Consider the following 15240-nt stretch of genomic DNA (forward strand, 5'->3'; position numbering starts at 1 on the left):
TTAACCCACAAATCAACTTTACTAAAAACACTGCAAAACTGTGACAAATCAGTTGTTTGTGCTCTTTGTGTCAACAGCACTGGCCTTTAATTTGATAATCAGTGTTTTAATGTTTAGCTACAAACCCATCTTGGATACAAATCCCTGGAGTTGTGGCAAAACACTTCCGGGCAAATACTACTGGGGAGAGACACAGATACTTGTGGTGTCTCTCTGTTTTCCTCACTACAGAAATATGCTATAAAACTGGCAAGGCACTTGGTGATTTCCTTTAAATTACAAGGTCACTTTTAGCCCGAGCTGGGCATTTTTTGGCCGTGTGTTTTCCTGTTGGATTCCAGGTCCGATTATCCCAAATTCCTGCTGCAGATTTTTCCAGAGGCAGCCAGCGGTCTGTAGGATGATTTCACCCCACAAATGTTCTCCCAAAAAAAAAAAAAATTAAAAACAAGTGAGGAAAACCTCCCTGGTTGTCTGTTTGCTGTGTCAGCAGCAGGCGTGGCTGGCAGTTCCAAAATGAGAGCAGGAGAAAGAGGTTGACAGGGAGTCACAGACAGTTTGTTGGGGGGTATGGAGGGGGGGGGGGGTTAGAGTCACAGGGCTGAAAACAGAACAACAAAACAACATTCACAAGAACAAGAAGTAATGTGAGAAATAAGGCAAAATGAAAGATGGTAAAAAAAGTAAAGAAATATGAAGAAAACAGAAACTGATAAGCTGTTTACACATTGTCATGGTCTGGCTTTTTTGTCCATGTTGCTAGGATACGACAGCTATGCGGCCTGGGACAAGAGGCGAGAGAGAGTGAAAGCCTAAGTGATGTACAGTGCTTCTTTTTGTTTTTACTTTTCACCCCAGTTCACCCAGCTACACTGTAACTTCCAAATTAGACAAAATAATATAAATTCATCAACATTTAATCCTACTGGACGTTTAAAGTTTTCTAGGTCTAATAAAGGCTGATAATATTTTATAACATTTACTTTGCTGTGTTAGAGCCCAGCTAGTTTAGGTTTTGTGTTTTACAGCATCGAATAAGGATGGCATGCTAAAATTCAGTCCTTTCTATGTTGAAACTGTGATGAAAAGGTGTGTTCATTCGGGTAAGAGCTCAAAATGATGATAAGCAGAAGTTTTTGTTTTCCTAAATCTTACTTCATGCTTGAAAATGGCAACAACGCCAAAACTCAAGATGACATTCAGACTCTGTGGCACACAGCTGCACAGATACTCTCATCTAATAAACATGGAGCTGATTTTAATTGTGAAATGAAATTCTATTAAACAATTGTAGATTTTTTTTTCTTAGTATATTTTTGTTTTCAATAAACCATCAATCCTAAAATTCTGTCTTCTGTGACTCCTTAATTCATTTAGTAACAGTAGACATTTCTTACCCTTACAGCTGTTACTCAGGTCAATTTCCTCTTTCTCTCTCAAAAGTTGTAGTTCTTGCTTCCTCTTGCTTTTCTTAGTTTCCCCAAATCCTGTCCTGCCCCCAGTTTACTCTCTAACCCTCTGTTTATTCTTGTTTGGACTTTTGTTTGTCATTGTTCCCAGGCTTTATTTAGCCATTGTTCATGGCTTCGTTGGGCTCTGACCACCATTCAACCAGATTCTGATGAGCATTGTGCTATTACAGGTCAAAGAAAAGCCACGATAAACAAGAGCAGCACTCCTCTGACTTTACAACCTCTGTGAGAATAAAAAAAAAGATTTCTTAAAGATGATTTCATTTTTTTTCCACCTCCTTTAAATCTTTGTAATTCCTTCCATGTGATTCCTGTCTGGGATGGGCAGTTTGACTGTTACTGAGCAGGAATGAATGCTCAGTGCTGCATTTAAAGGCAACTGGACTTTCTTTGTTTTTGAAGTTTGTTACCTCTCATTTAAAGGTTTGTTTCATGCACAAATGAAGTTGCAAGTGGTGTTTTTTAAACTGTGTAGATGTATTAGGTGTATAATAGAATAAAAACAATCTGGCTCTTTTCTGGGTAAATACAGTAAACGTTCAGAGTATATGCACACAGACGCACGTCCCCTGAGACAAACACTTCTCTGACACATTCAGATGTGATGAAAGCCATCTGCTGAGAGGGACAAAGGGAATGTTTCCAGTGTGTGTAAGTATTCATAGGCTGGATCTGCTTTGTCAACTTTCAGCTCTGTGTCATGTGTCGGCACATGTTTGCTTTGTTTTAATTGGTTCCAAATGTGGAGCACTGAGTGGACCGGTGTGTTTTTCTAATTTACCATCACGATTCCAAGATGCAGTGTAGCTCTTTTTCTCTCCTATTGGTGTTTATGATGCATGCTTTTATGATACTGCTGCTGGTGGACACATTATTATGTTAAACACAAGAACAGAAGGTTTGCAGACCAGTAGGTCAAACATGTAAACCAAGCATATTCATTTCCATGAAACTGATTTTTGGAACTGATTTTAAAGGGTTTAGGTGTAACCCAGATTAAAAGTTGTATTATATATCTTTATCTGTACAGTTGCAACCACGATCTTTACTTGAACAAGGATACATTTTTTGAGTCAGGGTCAAGTTTTACAGCTAAAGTTTGAAATTAGTCTTGCTAAATTTCCTTCTTCCTTGGTCTTTATGGGTCACTGTTTGTTTAAAAATAAAACTGACAGTTATTGGCTGGTGTTGGACGTCTGTTGCGGAGATTATTGTGGTATTAGACGTCAAGTCTAAGTGTCACCCTGTAGTTCAACCTACCAGCAGGAGTATTTATATAAGTGGGGGAAGTTGGTGTGTAATTTAGAAGCATGCACAAACTTTGCTCAAATGTGTGTGTGTGTTTTCATGTGTATCATTATTTGACTTTGGAACAATTCAAAGCACTAGAACCTATAGGAGTTTTAAGAAACACAGACATCACATGCTGTAGATCGGCAGTGTGAGAAAGGATGTAGTAAATGCTTGGTAGTGCAACACCACAAAGAGCATCTGAACTATTATTTTAACTTAATTTTAACTTATTATTTAAACTAGCTGTAGGGATGGGAGGATGCACATTTTCTGATCAAATATTTGTCCTTGGGGGGCGAGAGTGGGGGATTTGTTGTATGTGTCATACACACATTTATTTATAAGTAATAAAAAAGAAAAAGAAACAATAATATCAGTGTCTATGCTTTCAAAATTAGTAAGAAAAGGTTGGCAACAGCTTTTCTTGATTACATTTTGAATTTTCAGGCAACCACTATTGTTCTTGTCCTTTAATTTATAGTTATATAAATTAAATGTCAAATTTCCTTTGTTTTTTACTTATTTTTCAGCGTTGCTCTGACAGAAAAAAATTTGGCCATTTTATTTAGCACAGGGACTACATGACAAGATTTTTGTTCATATAGATTTAAAAATTAATTCAGCTACACTCCACTTCAGCTGTGTTGATGGCTTACGGTGTGGTAAAAGTTGTGGATCTGAAATGGCTTTATCACAAAAACAAAATATATGCACCACTTTTGGAAAAAGTCAAGTAACCCAGTACATGTTGTGCGTCATGTGTACCAATTCAGTCAGCTTCCTATGAAGCTGACATAGCAGAACGGACAGACGAAAAGTGGCCTTTGACCTCTGTTTTCCCTTAACCTTCACTTACCATGGTAACACCGGAAAGAAGCTATGTCCTCTACCTAGCTTTTTCACTCCCTCAGACACTTTCCCTGCTTTTGTGTCTTATTGTTTCCTTGACGGTAAACTTTCCTCTCAGCTAAACTCAGCAAACTGACCTTGTATGCTGTGTCCCACAGGAAAGCCTGTCCATGCACCAAGGTTTATACTAAACATTCAATCAGATACTCTTACGCAGAATATTTTTTTTTCCTTTCAATATAGAGCGGTTAATGCTTTATAGCTGAGTTAGGACACACACTGAACAAATGCGAGGCCACAACCAAACTTGACCTTTCTGGTATTGGTTACATTCTCTCTTTGTGAACCTTTCAGTGTTCCCTTTCCCTACACTTTGAACACGGTTGAGTTTCCTTCTTTTTGTACTAATCAGTGAATCTACCTAAATGTTTCTTTGAGTGAAAGTTTTACCCAAACCTTAAATTGGTGAAATATCACCTTGACGTACTATGTACCGTGACTTTTTTAAAGTCTTCACCAGAATAAGTTTTGCTTTTAGAAACTATTTTTATCCTCAGAAAGAGACACAAAGGAGAATAAAATTACTTTAACAGATTTAAGTTCCCCACAACATGAGTAATACAAGTAATGTAATCTGTTATTGGTTACTGTTTAAGAATAGAAACCAGCCAACAAAGAGAGATTTTAATTGGGTGTCTAGTAGAGGAAGAATTGGCAGGAGTGTTAACCTATTAACATCTAGAGAATGCTTTGTTCTTTGTTTTTGAAGGAGTGAAAGTTGTGACTGTTTGAGTCAATCAATGTAAAACTGAGAATTTTACATTAATAAGGTTATTACAAAATCTCTGGATGGTTAGACATTTCAGCAGTAATTGTTAAGTGTTTTCAAATTGTAACATATGGTGAACAAGCTAATAGTTTGCTAAACACAATAAGTTATGCTATATAACTTTTGAAGCAGCTGATTGTTTGCTCAAAAAAACACAAAAGATTTTTTTCATAAAATAATAGATTTCAGTTATAATGCATAACAGCCATGATGTAAGACACTATTGCAAGAGATTCAAACAGTCTAAAACCTTCTGAGGCTACATGAGCAAACAATAAAAATAATGCTGCTACTTTTTTTGGAACAATAGCAACCACAAAGCAATATTTCCAGTATGCCTTTCATTTCCTAAAGAGAACCTCTCCCAAGTTTAACTCTTTATTTTCAGAGTAAAATATACTTGTTACATTCAGTGTACAGTGCAAATTTTCGACATAAAATAGTCTGTACATTCTTTTCTTGGCTTCTGGGTCATGTAAATAATAGGATGAACAGACTAAAATCTGTCATTGTCTCCTTAAATGAATAGTATGCATGTGTGTGTGTGTGAATATGTTACTGTGTGTGTGTACTTGTCCCACATGATGAATAAGGTTTCTATTCACATGTGTATGGAACAAAACAACTCCAGAGTTCAGGCTACTGCTGGATATCCTGTTGATATCACACTGGCCCATTCTTTTGACTGTGTATGTGAACACACAGAGTGGCCTGTTTCGCTGCTGGATGGTTGTGGTTAATTACAGATGCCTTTTTGTGTGGATTACAGTGGTACATGGGTGTTTCACTGTGATTTTGAGAAAGATGCCACATTCCTGCAGTGGTCACTGTTCTTCACACGTCAGTGTTAAAACATGTACTGAACATGTGACTGATGTCGTTTGGGTTGACATCATTTTTCCCACTATTTTTCTCCAAATAACAAGTAAGTGTGTGTGTGTCTGTTGGTTAGCGAAATATCTTGTGAATCAATGGGCAGATTTTAATAAAACTCTCAAGACATAATCATTAGATGTACATCTACAACTGATTTTTGAGTCAACCCAATTTAAATGGATGGATGGATATTTTAATTATTTAAATTAAAATGACTACATGCCGTGAAACTCTTGAGGGGGGGCGGACAGTCTCGTTGGGGGGGGGCGCTCCTCTGGATAATGGTAGGGGAAACTCTGCATACAATTATCTCAACAAGACTAATCTGTATAAAGAAAAAAAAATTAGATATTAAACTGAAGTTTAGTGTGTAGTTGATGAAAGTCATCCCTGTACTCTGCTGTACTGTACATCCCCAAGCACTACTGGAACATACAAGATTTTTGTTTACAACTTTTGCACGAAAAGCAACCCATAATTTGCATTCCTTCAAGGAATGCCACTTTTTAATTATTCATGATTTTTTTTTCTGTGGTGACAAGCACTCCAATGTCACCATCTTTTGACACATCACAAGTTTTTCTTAGTGATTTAAAATCTTATTTAATACTCCAAAACTATAAAAGAACACTTAGGCTCTAATGCACGGGAGGTGTTTTCTCTTCTCAGCAGTGGAAGGAATGTTTATATGTTAGTTCCCAATGATTTACATAAACATTTTTTATTTGCATGGTACTTTTCATTTGTGTCTTCATTGCTTGGTGTCATGAGCTTTGAAGGAAGTAGCAGGACAAAGGCATGTCAGGAATTCTGCCTTGGAAGTGTCTGAGAAGAGGCGTTTAGGACAGCAAGGCCAGTGTCAATGGGGGTCACCTATTTTTAGTTTTGCCTATCTTCTGTTGTCCATTCTGGCTGGACATAATCACACACATGAAATAATACTGAAAAGCAGCGACTGCAGAGCATCATCCTATTACCCTTCATGTGATAGCTCATTTTTCTTTGAACAGCAAATTCGTTCTAGCATATTCAAAATGTTTCACATATTTTCTACTTATTGGTTGATATTTATTTATTTTTTTACAATGTTTTTATCACATTTATATCAAGTTCACACCGCAATCCCAATGATGGAGTGCTGCAAAGATGAAACATGTATGATAATGTAATTCAGCTGTAGTGTTTTTTTTTTTGTTTGTTTGTTTTCACATGGGCTATGTATTTAATTGGGCTAATTGTTAAATATACCTAATATACTGTGACTTACAACACATGGGTTACAGGGTTATTAAACATTAAAAACATTGTCTTTCTTCTCCTACATGGCAACTAAATCAGATCTTCCATGGGCATTTGAGGATTAGTTTTCTTTTTAGTCACGAAAAAGTGACTTACCAACTAAAAGCACAAACACGCGTTTTAACTCAGGCTGTCTGTCAGTTACAGTTTGCTATCCTTAGCATACTCATCTACAATAACTCTGCTTCCTTTGGTGTATTACTCATACATCACCATCATCGGTTGCCTTATTTTAAAACTTGAACATGTGAATTACCTCATTGAAATAATTTCCTTAAATGGTAAAGCTTTACTGTTTGCTGCATCTGTGAGGAGACCTTTTCTTTTTTTACTCTGGACAATGTTCCTGTACTGTGTGATTCTTTCTTTCTCTGTTTTATAGTAATCCATTTCTGTTGGCACTATTTTAGAGTAAGGTATCAGCCAACAATGTGGTTTTGATTTGAAAGCACAGTTTCAGTGAGCTGAGAGTTCTCCTTTGGGAGAATGTGTGTGTATGTTAACGCGGATGTGTATGCACGCGTGTGTCCAAATTTGTCAGCATTGCCAGCATCAATCAACATGATGCCTATTGAAAATGCTATTGCACATGATAAATTTACATTACTAAGAAGTTACATTACCTCATCAAACAGTTTGCCAGCATTTTTTAACACAACGTTCTTCAAGGGCAAGTAAGCTACACATAACAGCAGGCATGTTAGTTTATTTTAGGTGACGCACACTTAAGTCATTTGGAACAGACAGGGATAGAGTCATATTTCACTGTAAAGAGCAGCAGAATAGAGATTATTATTGTGGCATGCACTGTAAGTACAATGTGATCTTCCTGTTATTTTGTTAGAAACATTGTCAAGGAACTGACAAATTTAAGTTCTACAATGTAATAACAATTCCATGGCACAACAGGATGCCACAACTGGTTGATTTATTAGCTTTTATATAACAGTGCATGCTGTCAAGGAACGTGAGTTGAGACTGGCGGTCAAATATTTGTACCGTATAATGCAACAAGACACTAAAACTCATGTTTTAGAAAAAAAAACAAATAGTTGAAATGATTTTCTATCTTATAGTTAATGGGGTCAATTCAGTAAGTTTTAAACCTATTTGAAAAATAGTTCAAGATTTCTGAAACAATTTTCATTCAATTCTGTTCTGTGAATTCTGTTTTGTTGTTTTCCACACTTCAGATTATTAATTGTAGAAAAATATAAAATTCAGAGAGGAATAAAAGAAATGAAAAAAAAAACTTGTTGGTGTTAGAGTTGTGAATTTATATTTACTTCCCCACTTGATTGGGTTATGATTCACTTTTTCAACACAAAAAGTTCCACACTAATAAAACCAGTACAGTAGCTACTTCTTTCATATTCAGGCTCTCAGAAAACTCTGAATTATCTCCTTCTTTAGTAAGTTTAAAAGTGAGATGACTATTTTTAAAAATCTTGTTTTTCAGTACCAGTGCTTAAATAATTTACCTAGATGCTTTACAATCTGGATGTTGATACAAAAACCCACAAATTGCATGAGATGGTTATGAAGATTTTCTCATTAGGTTTTTTAAGTTGGGTTTTAGATTTGCTTCAAAATCCATGTTGTGTTTCTGTTTTCTAATGTGAGATTATGTGATATGGCTTTGAGCAGCTGGTAAAAGGCTGTAGCTTTTAAACTAATCTATTTTCTTACTCTTCAACTTGTAGCTCGTTTTGATGTTTATGATGGCTACCACCTGGGTATGACTTGCTTGTTTCACTTGCAAGGTGCTGAAAATTGTGGCCGGAAGGAGAAATTTGAGGCTAAAAATAAAAAAAATAGAGAAGCTGGGAGGCAGTGTAGAAAGACAGATAGTTTTGTTGAAGCTTTGTGGCTCAAAACCAGTTTCATTGAAGCCAGAGCTGACTTTGATTCGCTCAGAGGCCACCCATACTGACAATGCCTCCATGCATTGTTTTAAAGAGCTTTAAAGAGAAAAAGGCTTGACAGAAAACAGAAACCTTGCTTGCATCTCATACTGTTGTGTAACCAGAGCTGTTGGCATTGCAGCCTTTTTTAACAAGGTGAAATGTTGCCAAAAAGACAGTTTAATCCTAGAAAATATATTTAATTTCTTAAAAATGGCATTGCCCCTTTAAGACATTTGATAAAATATTCCCAGATTTGGTTTTTAATGTTTGTTTTTTTTCCTACAATCAAGCCATTCCTTTTCATTAGCAGTATGATAATCTAGCTTTGTCTTAAAAAATAAAATCTTTTATTGTTTACTTGCCACATGATGCAACTTAAAGTCATGCTGCATCAAAATAACTTGAAAGTATGGATTCAAACTGTAAACCACAAACTGTACCACAAAAAACACCCTCTCCTGTGTCTTATATGCAGTCTATGGTACCAACATGTACAAATGTGGATAAAATTGTGAGAAAGTAAAAGATTATTAGAAAACTCCTGAGAGGAAAAAGTGCCATAGATATTTTGATGATACAGACCCGCTCTGACTCATTGCTCAGTGACATTCGATAAGTCGTTTTTCGAGTCGGTCGCGAAGACAGAAAGCGATGAGTGTTTGTGTGTGGCAGCAGCATGTCTGCCTTTCCTGGCAGCACATGCAGAAGCTACGAGGCCTGGGTTTCATTTCTCAGACTGGCAAGCTGCACAGATCCTGCATGGAGGGAGCTGTAGTACACATGAACCCGGCCAATTACTCTCTGTCTTTTCTGTACACTCGTTGTCCTTTCCCTGACTCCCATCTGTCTCTGTGAGAAACTTTTATTGTGTCCTTTACCATTTGCACTGCAGCCATAAATCGTTTTAATTTCTATGCATATTTTAAAGAATACTTAAGGACTACAAACTGTACTTGCTTTTTTTAAATCTTTAGTATAGATTTTGTCGCGTTCCTTCTGGAAAAGTGGGACTTCCCTGCTGGGTTTAACCACACTATAATGCTACCCCTTAGAGTTTCTCTCTTTCTTCTTTGACCACACAAGTCAAAGAACAGATATTATCCCCAAAGCAGTTCTATAAAATGATCATTATTTTATTTTTACTTGAACATTTTGAGCTATTTTGTCAGGACAGCGCATGTCCTGACAAAATAGTCTTCCTTGTTAGCATGGCCCTGTTTTACTCCAAACCTGCATATGCGGCTGACCTCAGCCAGCCCAGCAACAGGAAATGCTGTAGTGAAGCTGACTCTGCCGAGAAGCCAAACTGGCTCCGTTGGAGCTCTCCAGGCCTCATATTTTATTTGAAAGACATTCAACTGTCCAAGGCTTTTCACTGTCTCACGGGGCTAATGGGACTTGAGTTTAATGGAACTTTTTGCACGTTTCAGCACAAACACGCATAATAGATGTCCACCTCCATCAGTAACACCACAGAGGATCCATTCACCATGTTTATCCTCTTTATGCTTATTCCACGTGACTCCAAAACAATGTAGTATATTCAATACAGTCTTATTCTTTTGTGTTACACATTCTCAGGTAAGGTACCAAAAGCTTGAACCACGTATAGAATACTTTTTCATGATTCTTCTTTCTGAAATATCTGCTCTCACAGACAAAAGTACACTACACTTAGTAAAATAAGAAAATATTACTGTAAAAAACATTCAATTACAAAATTTTTTTTTTTTATTAACATGACACTATCCGCTTTTTCTCTTGTCTTTTCTGTCTGTCAGGTGTGTCAACGGCAAAGAGGAAGTTTGCGGACTCTCTCAATGACTTCAAATTCCAATGTATTGGAGACGCTGAGACAGATGATGAGATTTGTATAGGTGAGTGTAACTGATGTGAAATCTTTCTTTTCCATCGGTGTACCAGAATAAAAATGTCTAAAAATAGACCCCAGACAATACAGCGATATTGATTGTTGCTGAAATAAAACATTTCATTTCAGCATTTGGTTAAAGCCAGCTTGATCTTTAGTGAGGCTGAGATAATAAGTCTAAAGTGATTTAATTTTTAACAGTATGTTGGTTTTTCTTTTTATTTGGTGCTAATTCATAAGTGTTGAAGCACCTTAGACCTTCTGTTCATGTCAATATTTGCTCCTCCCCTGAGCTTTAATGTGAGTCACAGAATCATATACTGTTTTCTGACCTTATTTGATAGTGACTTCAGATGGCCAAATATACGCGATTAACCACAGAAAAGGAAAATATTTTTGGTAAAATCACTTTTAAAGCCTTACAGTATTTTTGCTTTTTGCCATTATGCAATTTAGGTCTTTTAAAATGTGAAGACACCTTTTTTTACTAGCATTAGAAGCATCAGCTATGCAGTGGAAATGTTGTAGGTGCAGTTCACTTTTCATTGTAGATTATTACATGGTACTAGCATCATTAACATGAGGTGAACCTTTTGAACCTCTGTTACTGCAACATCTTTCCAAAGTTTTAAAGTTGTTTAAAGTTGCCAGAGTTGTGAACCCAGTTCAGACCCAAAGCGGACACATATCAGTGGAACACTGGCGTGGTTTTGTTGTAAAGCAAAACCTTTAAATTCCATGTCGTCATCTGAACGTTTTGCTGTCCAAACATCCCACGGTGTCAGTGGGAGTGCAGTCACCACACCCCTCTCATGCAGCCTGGCTCTGTCTCTTCACCGCTCGGACCCACCCAGCGCTCGTGTTTGATTATCCCCGGCTATCTTTCCTGAACAGCTTGCTGTTCCACTGGGCTGCACTGCTGTCTGTGGAGTATTCATGTACTTGTCAAAACTGGCATGTTCTCTGCCACAGAGAGAACAGGATCATCAGCAAATCACTTTGAAGAGAAACATCTTGTTAAATTATTTTCTTTCAAGTTTTCGTTATTATTCTATATGAGTGATTTAAAATGTGCTGCAAGTTTGTGAGAGCCTTATCTTCATGTCCTGCTAGGTTTGATTCACTGGTTCTGAAGTATTTCTAGTTCTATTAAAACAATGTACCTTTAAAAATCCAATGATTTTATGGTATTTTTTCATCAAACTTGGAAAAAAGTTTCATGTGATGACTGTAGATTAAATTTACGTGAAACTTTATCATTTTTACAAGCGATTGCAAACTCTTCATGTCCTCAGTTGTACTTCAGATGCACAAAGTGTGTGTGTGTTTGATTGTGTGTGCCTGAAAAGTGTTGGACAAGCAGAGGCAACTGAAGTGGAAACTCTGATCCAAACAATGTAGCCGGGCCTCACTTGCCAGCGAGCAGGGAAACAAGCTCAGAATTGTGCTTACTGTGAAAGTACCACAGAAACAAACCGTGGAACTTTTAGTTTCACTTCCAGTCGATTATTTCACTCTGCTGTGAATTCAGAGAATTTCTAAAGATGTTCCAGGAACAAATACTAATCTCCTTCATAACCTGACTTTATTCTGCTTGTATTTAAATTTGTGCATCAAAATAACAAGTCCTCTTCTCTTTTTGTGTCTTTATCTTGTTCACTGTCTGCGAACATGACTACTCTTAGCCAAGTCGCTTCAGGAGTTTGCCGCTGTCCTACAAAACCTGGAGGATGAGAGGACAAGGATGGTGAGTGACCTAAAAAGAGCTGTATGATGTTGCAGGTTATTTTAAAAGATCTTGTTGTAAGCATAAAATCTTTGGTCTTGGCTCCATACTCACAGGTCAGCAGTTTAGAGCGTTAGAGCAGCTTTTGTTTCCATGACTTGCAACTGTGCTGTTGCGTGTCGTCCTGTAGGTTGCATTGTTTTGCATCAAATAATCACGCCCTTGTCTTTATTTTGTTGATGTTGAACTTTGAAACTCTAACAGTTTCAGTTTACCATAGGACAAATGATCAAGCTGGTGACTCAAACTCAAATTCTTACACTGAAACATGTATGTTCCATTGATCTGTATTTGTGTGTTTGTGCCTCTATGTAGATCGAAAATGCCAATGATGTGCTGATTATTCCTCTGGAGCGGTTCAGGAAGGAGCAAATCAGTGCAGCCAAGGTAAGAGCAGCATCTTCCTCACATCCACAGCACAGGTTAAAGAAATATCTTTGGTCGTCCGCATGCTGCAGATGAATATTGATTGATGCATGTTTCCTGGTAGTGGAGCATTAATCAATAAATCTCTTTAGTGCTTCTGCAGCAGTTGGAACACAGACAGACAGCTGCTAATGATTGACTCTCATCGTTGTTTTGCTTTTATTGTAAGGGGTATGTGCATGGTGTTTTGTCTGTTTGTTTTGTGGATTTATAATTGTTTGTAATTCTGCAAATGCAAATGATATTGTTTTATCTTGTGTATATAAATACCACTACTACTATACTACTACTACCACATCAGATTTTAGCTCTATCTCTGGAATTGACAGAGTTATAGCCATTTTTTGTGTTGGCTAATGTTGAGTAGCTGTGGTGGCCTTTTACTTGACTGACTCTAAAAGTTTATTAGTTGTAGATGTTCATCCAATGATATGTTCCTGAAGGTTTCACTGAAATCCGCCCAGTTGTTCATGAAATGTTTTCCGAACTGACAGAGTTGATTCCAAATACTTCATGACAACATTTTAAACAAATTTGCCAGTCTGTTGTAGATGTACATCCAGTCATTATTTCTGTGAGCCTCAATAAAATTTGTTAAGTGGTTCATGAAATATTTTGCTAACAGACAGACACAACACAGACATATCCTCCACCTTCCCCATTTCAATGGCTGATGGTAATAACATTATAGAAAGCAAACAGAATTAACTATGGTGTTATTTTATTCACCATCTACATTGTGTACACCGTACAGCTAAAACATGACTTAAATAGTAAAAACCTAAATAGGAGATTAGAGGAATAAATATTGTTGCTCTTACAAAGCAGCAGGTCTCCTCTTTTACTGAGTGAATATCTGAGCATGAAACCATTAAACATTAGGAAGCAGAATATTGAGAGGGATGTTTTTCAAAATTTTTATTTTTATATATTTTATAAAAATATATAAAATATAGAAAAATTTTCGTGTTAATTTTTTTTTTGGGATAATCCTTTGCCCATGTAATAAATAATGTTTCTAATCTGCTTACATTAGATCATAATGTTCCTGCTTCATACAATCAGGATGAGCAGCAGCTGGGGGTTCTCTAAAACATTCAATGTTAAACATGATATCAGTACACAGTGTGCGAACCCTCCTTTTCCTGCAGGTCTGATCTTGGCATTGGGATCAGATTGGGAGATGAATTCACAATTTTTGAGGTCACCATGAGGGATGTGCTAATCCAGGTTTAACTCTAAAAGAGCTGTTAAAATCTTCCCCTGGCACAGTTTCACCCTGCTCTCAAGCAACAAAGCTGGCAGATCTGTAACACCGGAGGCATTTTTTTACAAAATTACAACGTACGACCCACATCCACAGTGTTGACCATTACGTATTTTGTTTAAAGAAAAACTCAGTTCCAGGTTCTTGTCGTATTCACAGAGAAATGCTCACAAATCAAATTACCGCTGCAAGTGGGTTCAGAAGGAACAATGCACAACTAATTGCAGTAAGTCCAACTGGCTCTAAAACCAAACCTGAAAATAAATAATGCTGGTAATGTGAGGCCTGTGTTTGTGTAAACCCCTTACTCCGACTGTGGGTGTGTCATCCGAATCAACACGCTGAGCATAAACAAAATGACTTTTTTGACCTGCGCTCGTTTTGAAATGTGTCAGTTTTACTTTCAGCTGTTACTTTGTTTGAATATAAGACTTGAGTTTTTCACCCAACACTTACGCAACCCTCCATTAGTGTTTTACCACCGTGCAACGCAGCAGAAGCTTCTCCTGGTAGAGATTTGTTTAATAATACAGGGGGGTTTATTTTTATTCTCAGTTAGCATAAACCTCAATAAAGTGAATGCTTGCAACAGGGGGTGGTGTGTTGTTTACCTTCACGTGACTTGACTGGAAATAACTGTGCCAGATTGGTCTATAACTTTATTGTGATGAGTCAGTCAGATGTCATTGTTGGATGCTGTAACAAAACAATTCATAGCTTTGCTTGTCTGGTAAAGTTCAGGAAAGCCTCACATACTGTGTCATTCTGAGAAGATACTGCCACCTGCTGGCAGATAAAAGTAGTGACACTTTAACTTATCAAAGTTTAAACTTTGTGTTCTTATTTTATAGATTGATACATTCATAATAACACTAAAACAGGTCTGTGGTAAATTTTAAAACTGATTTCTTTTCATAGTTAGAACAATGTCGTGCAACTTGTTTTGAGGTACTTCGAAAAGATTTGCAGCAGGCAGGATGTCCTCAGAGAGTATGACAAATCCAAGATGACGTGTTGTTCAGAACACCACTCATCATTTCTGATGTCTTCTGCAGCTGCTATTTATTCCTCCTTTTGGCCGGAGGACTGGATATGCTGTTAAAACACGCTTGGTGGTGAACACCATTGCATCACTTTGTCTGTTAAATGAAAAGTGATCAGTAAACGGAGGTGTGGCTCGCTGGTATGCAGGCTTAAAGCTGGTTTGGTTCAGTGGAAAATTTCTGTCCAGAAGTTTAAAGCACGTCAATACTTGTTTGATGTTTCTTTGCTTTTTTATTTTCAGTTTACACATTTTATTCTTTCGCTTATTGAAGTGGGAATATCTGTCAAAAAATTGCATAAATATACTCAGGATTATTGGATA

At 37.0% G+C, this 15240-nt stretch overlaps 1 protein-coding gene across 2 annotated transcripts in view; it reads left to right on the forward strand.

The window, feature by feature from the left end:
- LOC108238972 (rho GTPase-activating protein 26) overlaps positions 1-15240 on the forward strand; it is a 65802-nt gene that overhangs the window by 17437 nt on the left and 33125 nt on the right. For both annotated transcript variants that reach the window (XM_017421379.2, XM_037978883.1), the window contains exons 2-4: positions 10307-10402; positions 12081-12142; positions 12497-12568. In XM_017421379.2, coding sequence (XP_017276868.1) covers positions 10307-10402; positions 12081-12142; positions 12497-12568 — 230 coding nt within the window. The remainder of the gene's footprint in view (positions 1-10306; positions 10403-12080; positions 12143-12496; positions 12569-15240) is intronic.

The sequence above is a fragment of the Kryptolebias marmoratus genome, linkage group LG13, assembly GCF_001649575.2.
Source record: "Kryptolebias marmoratus isolate JLee-2015 linkage group LG13, ASM164957v2, whole genome shotgun sequence".
Taxonomy (NCBI): Eukaryota; Metazoa; Chordata; class Actinopteri; order Cyprinodontiformes; family Rivulidae; genus Kryptolebias; species Kryptolebias marmoratus.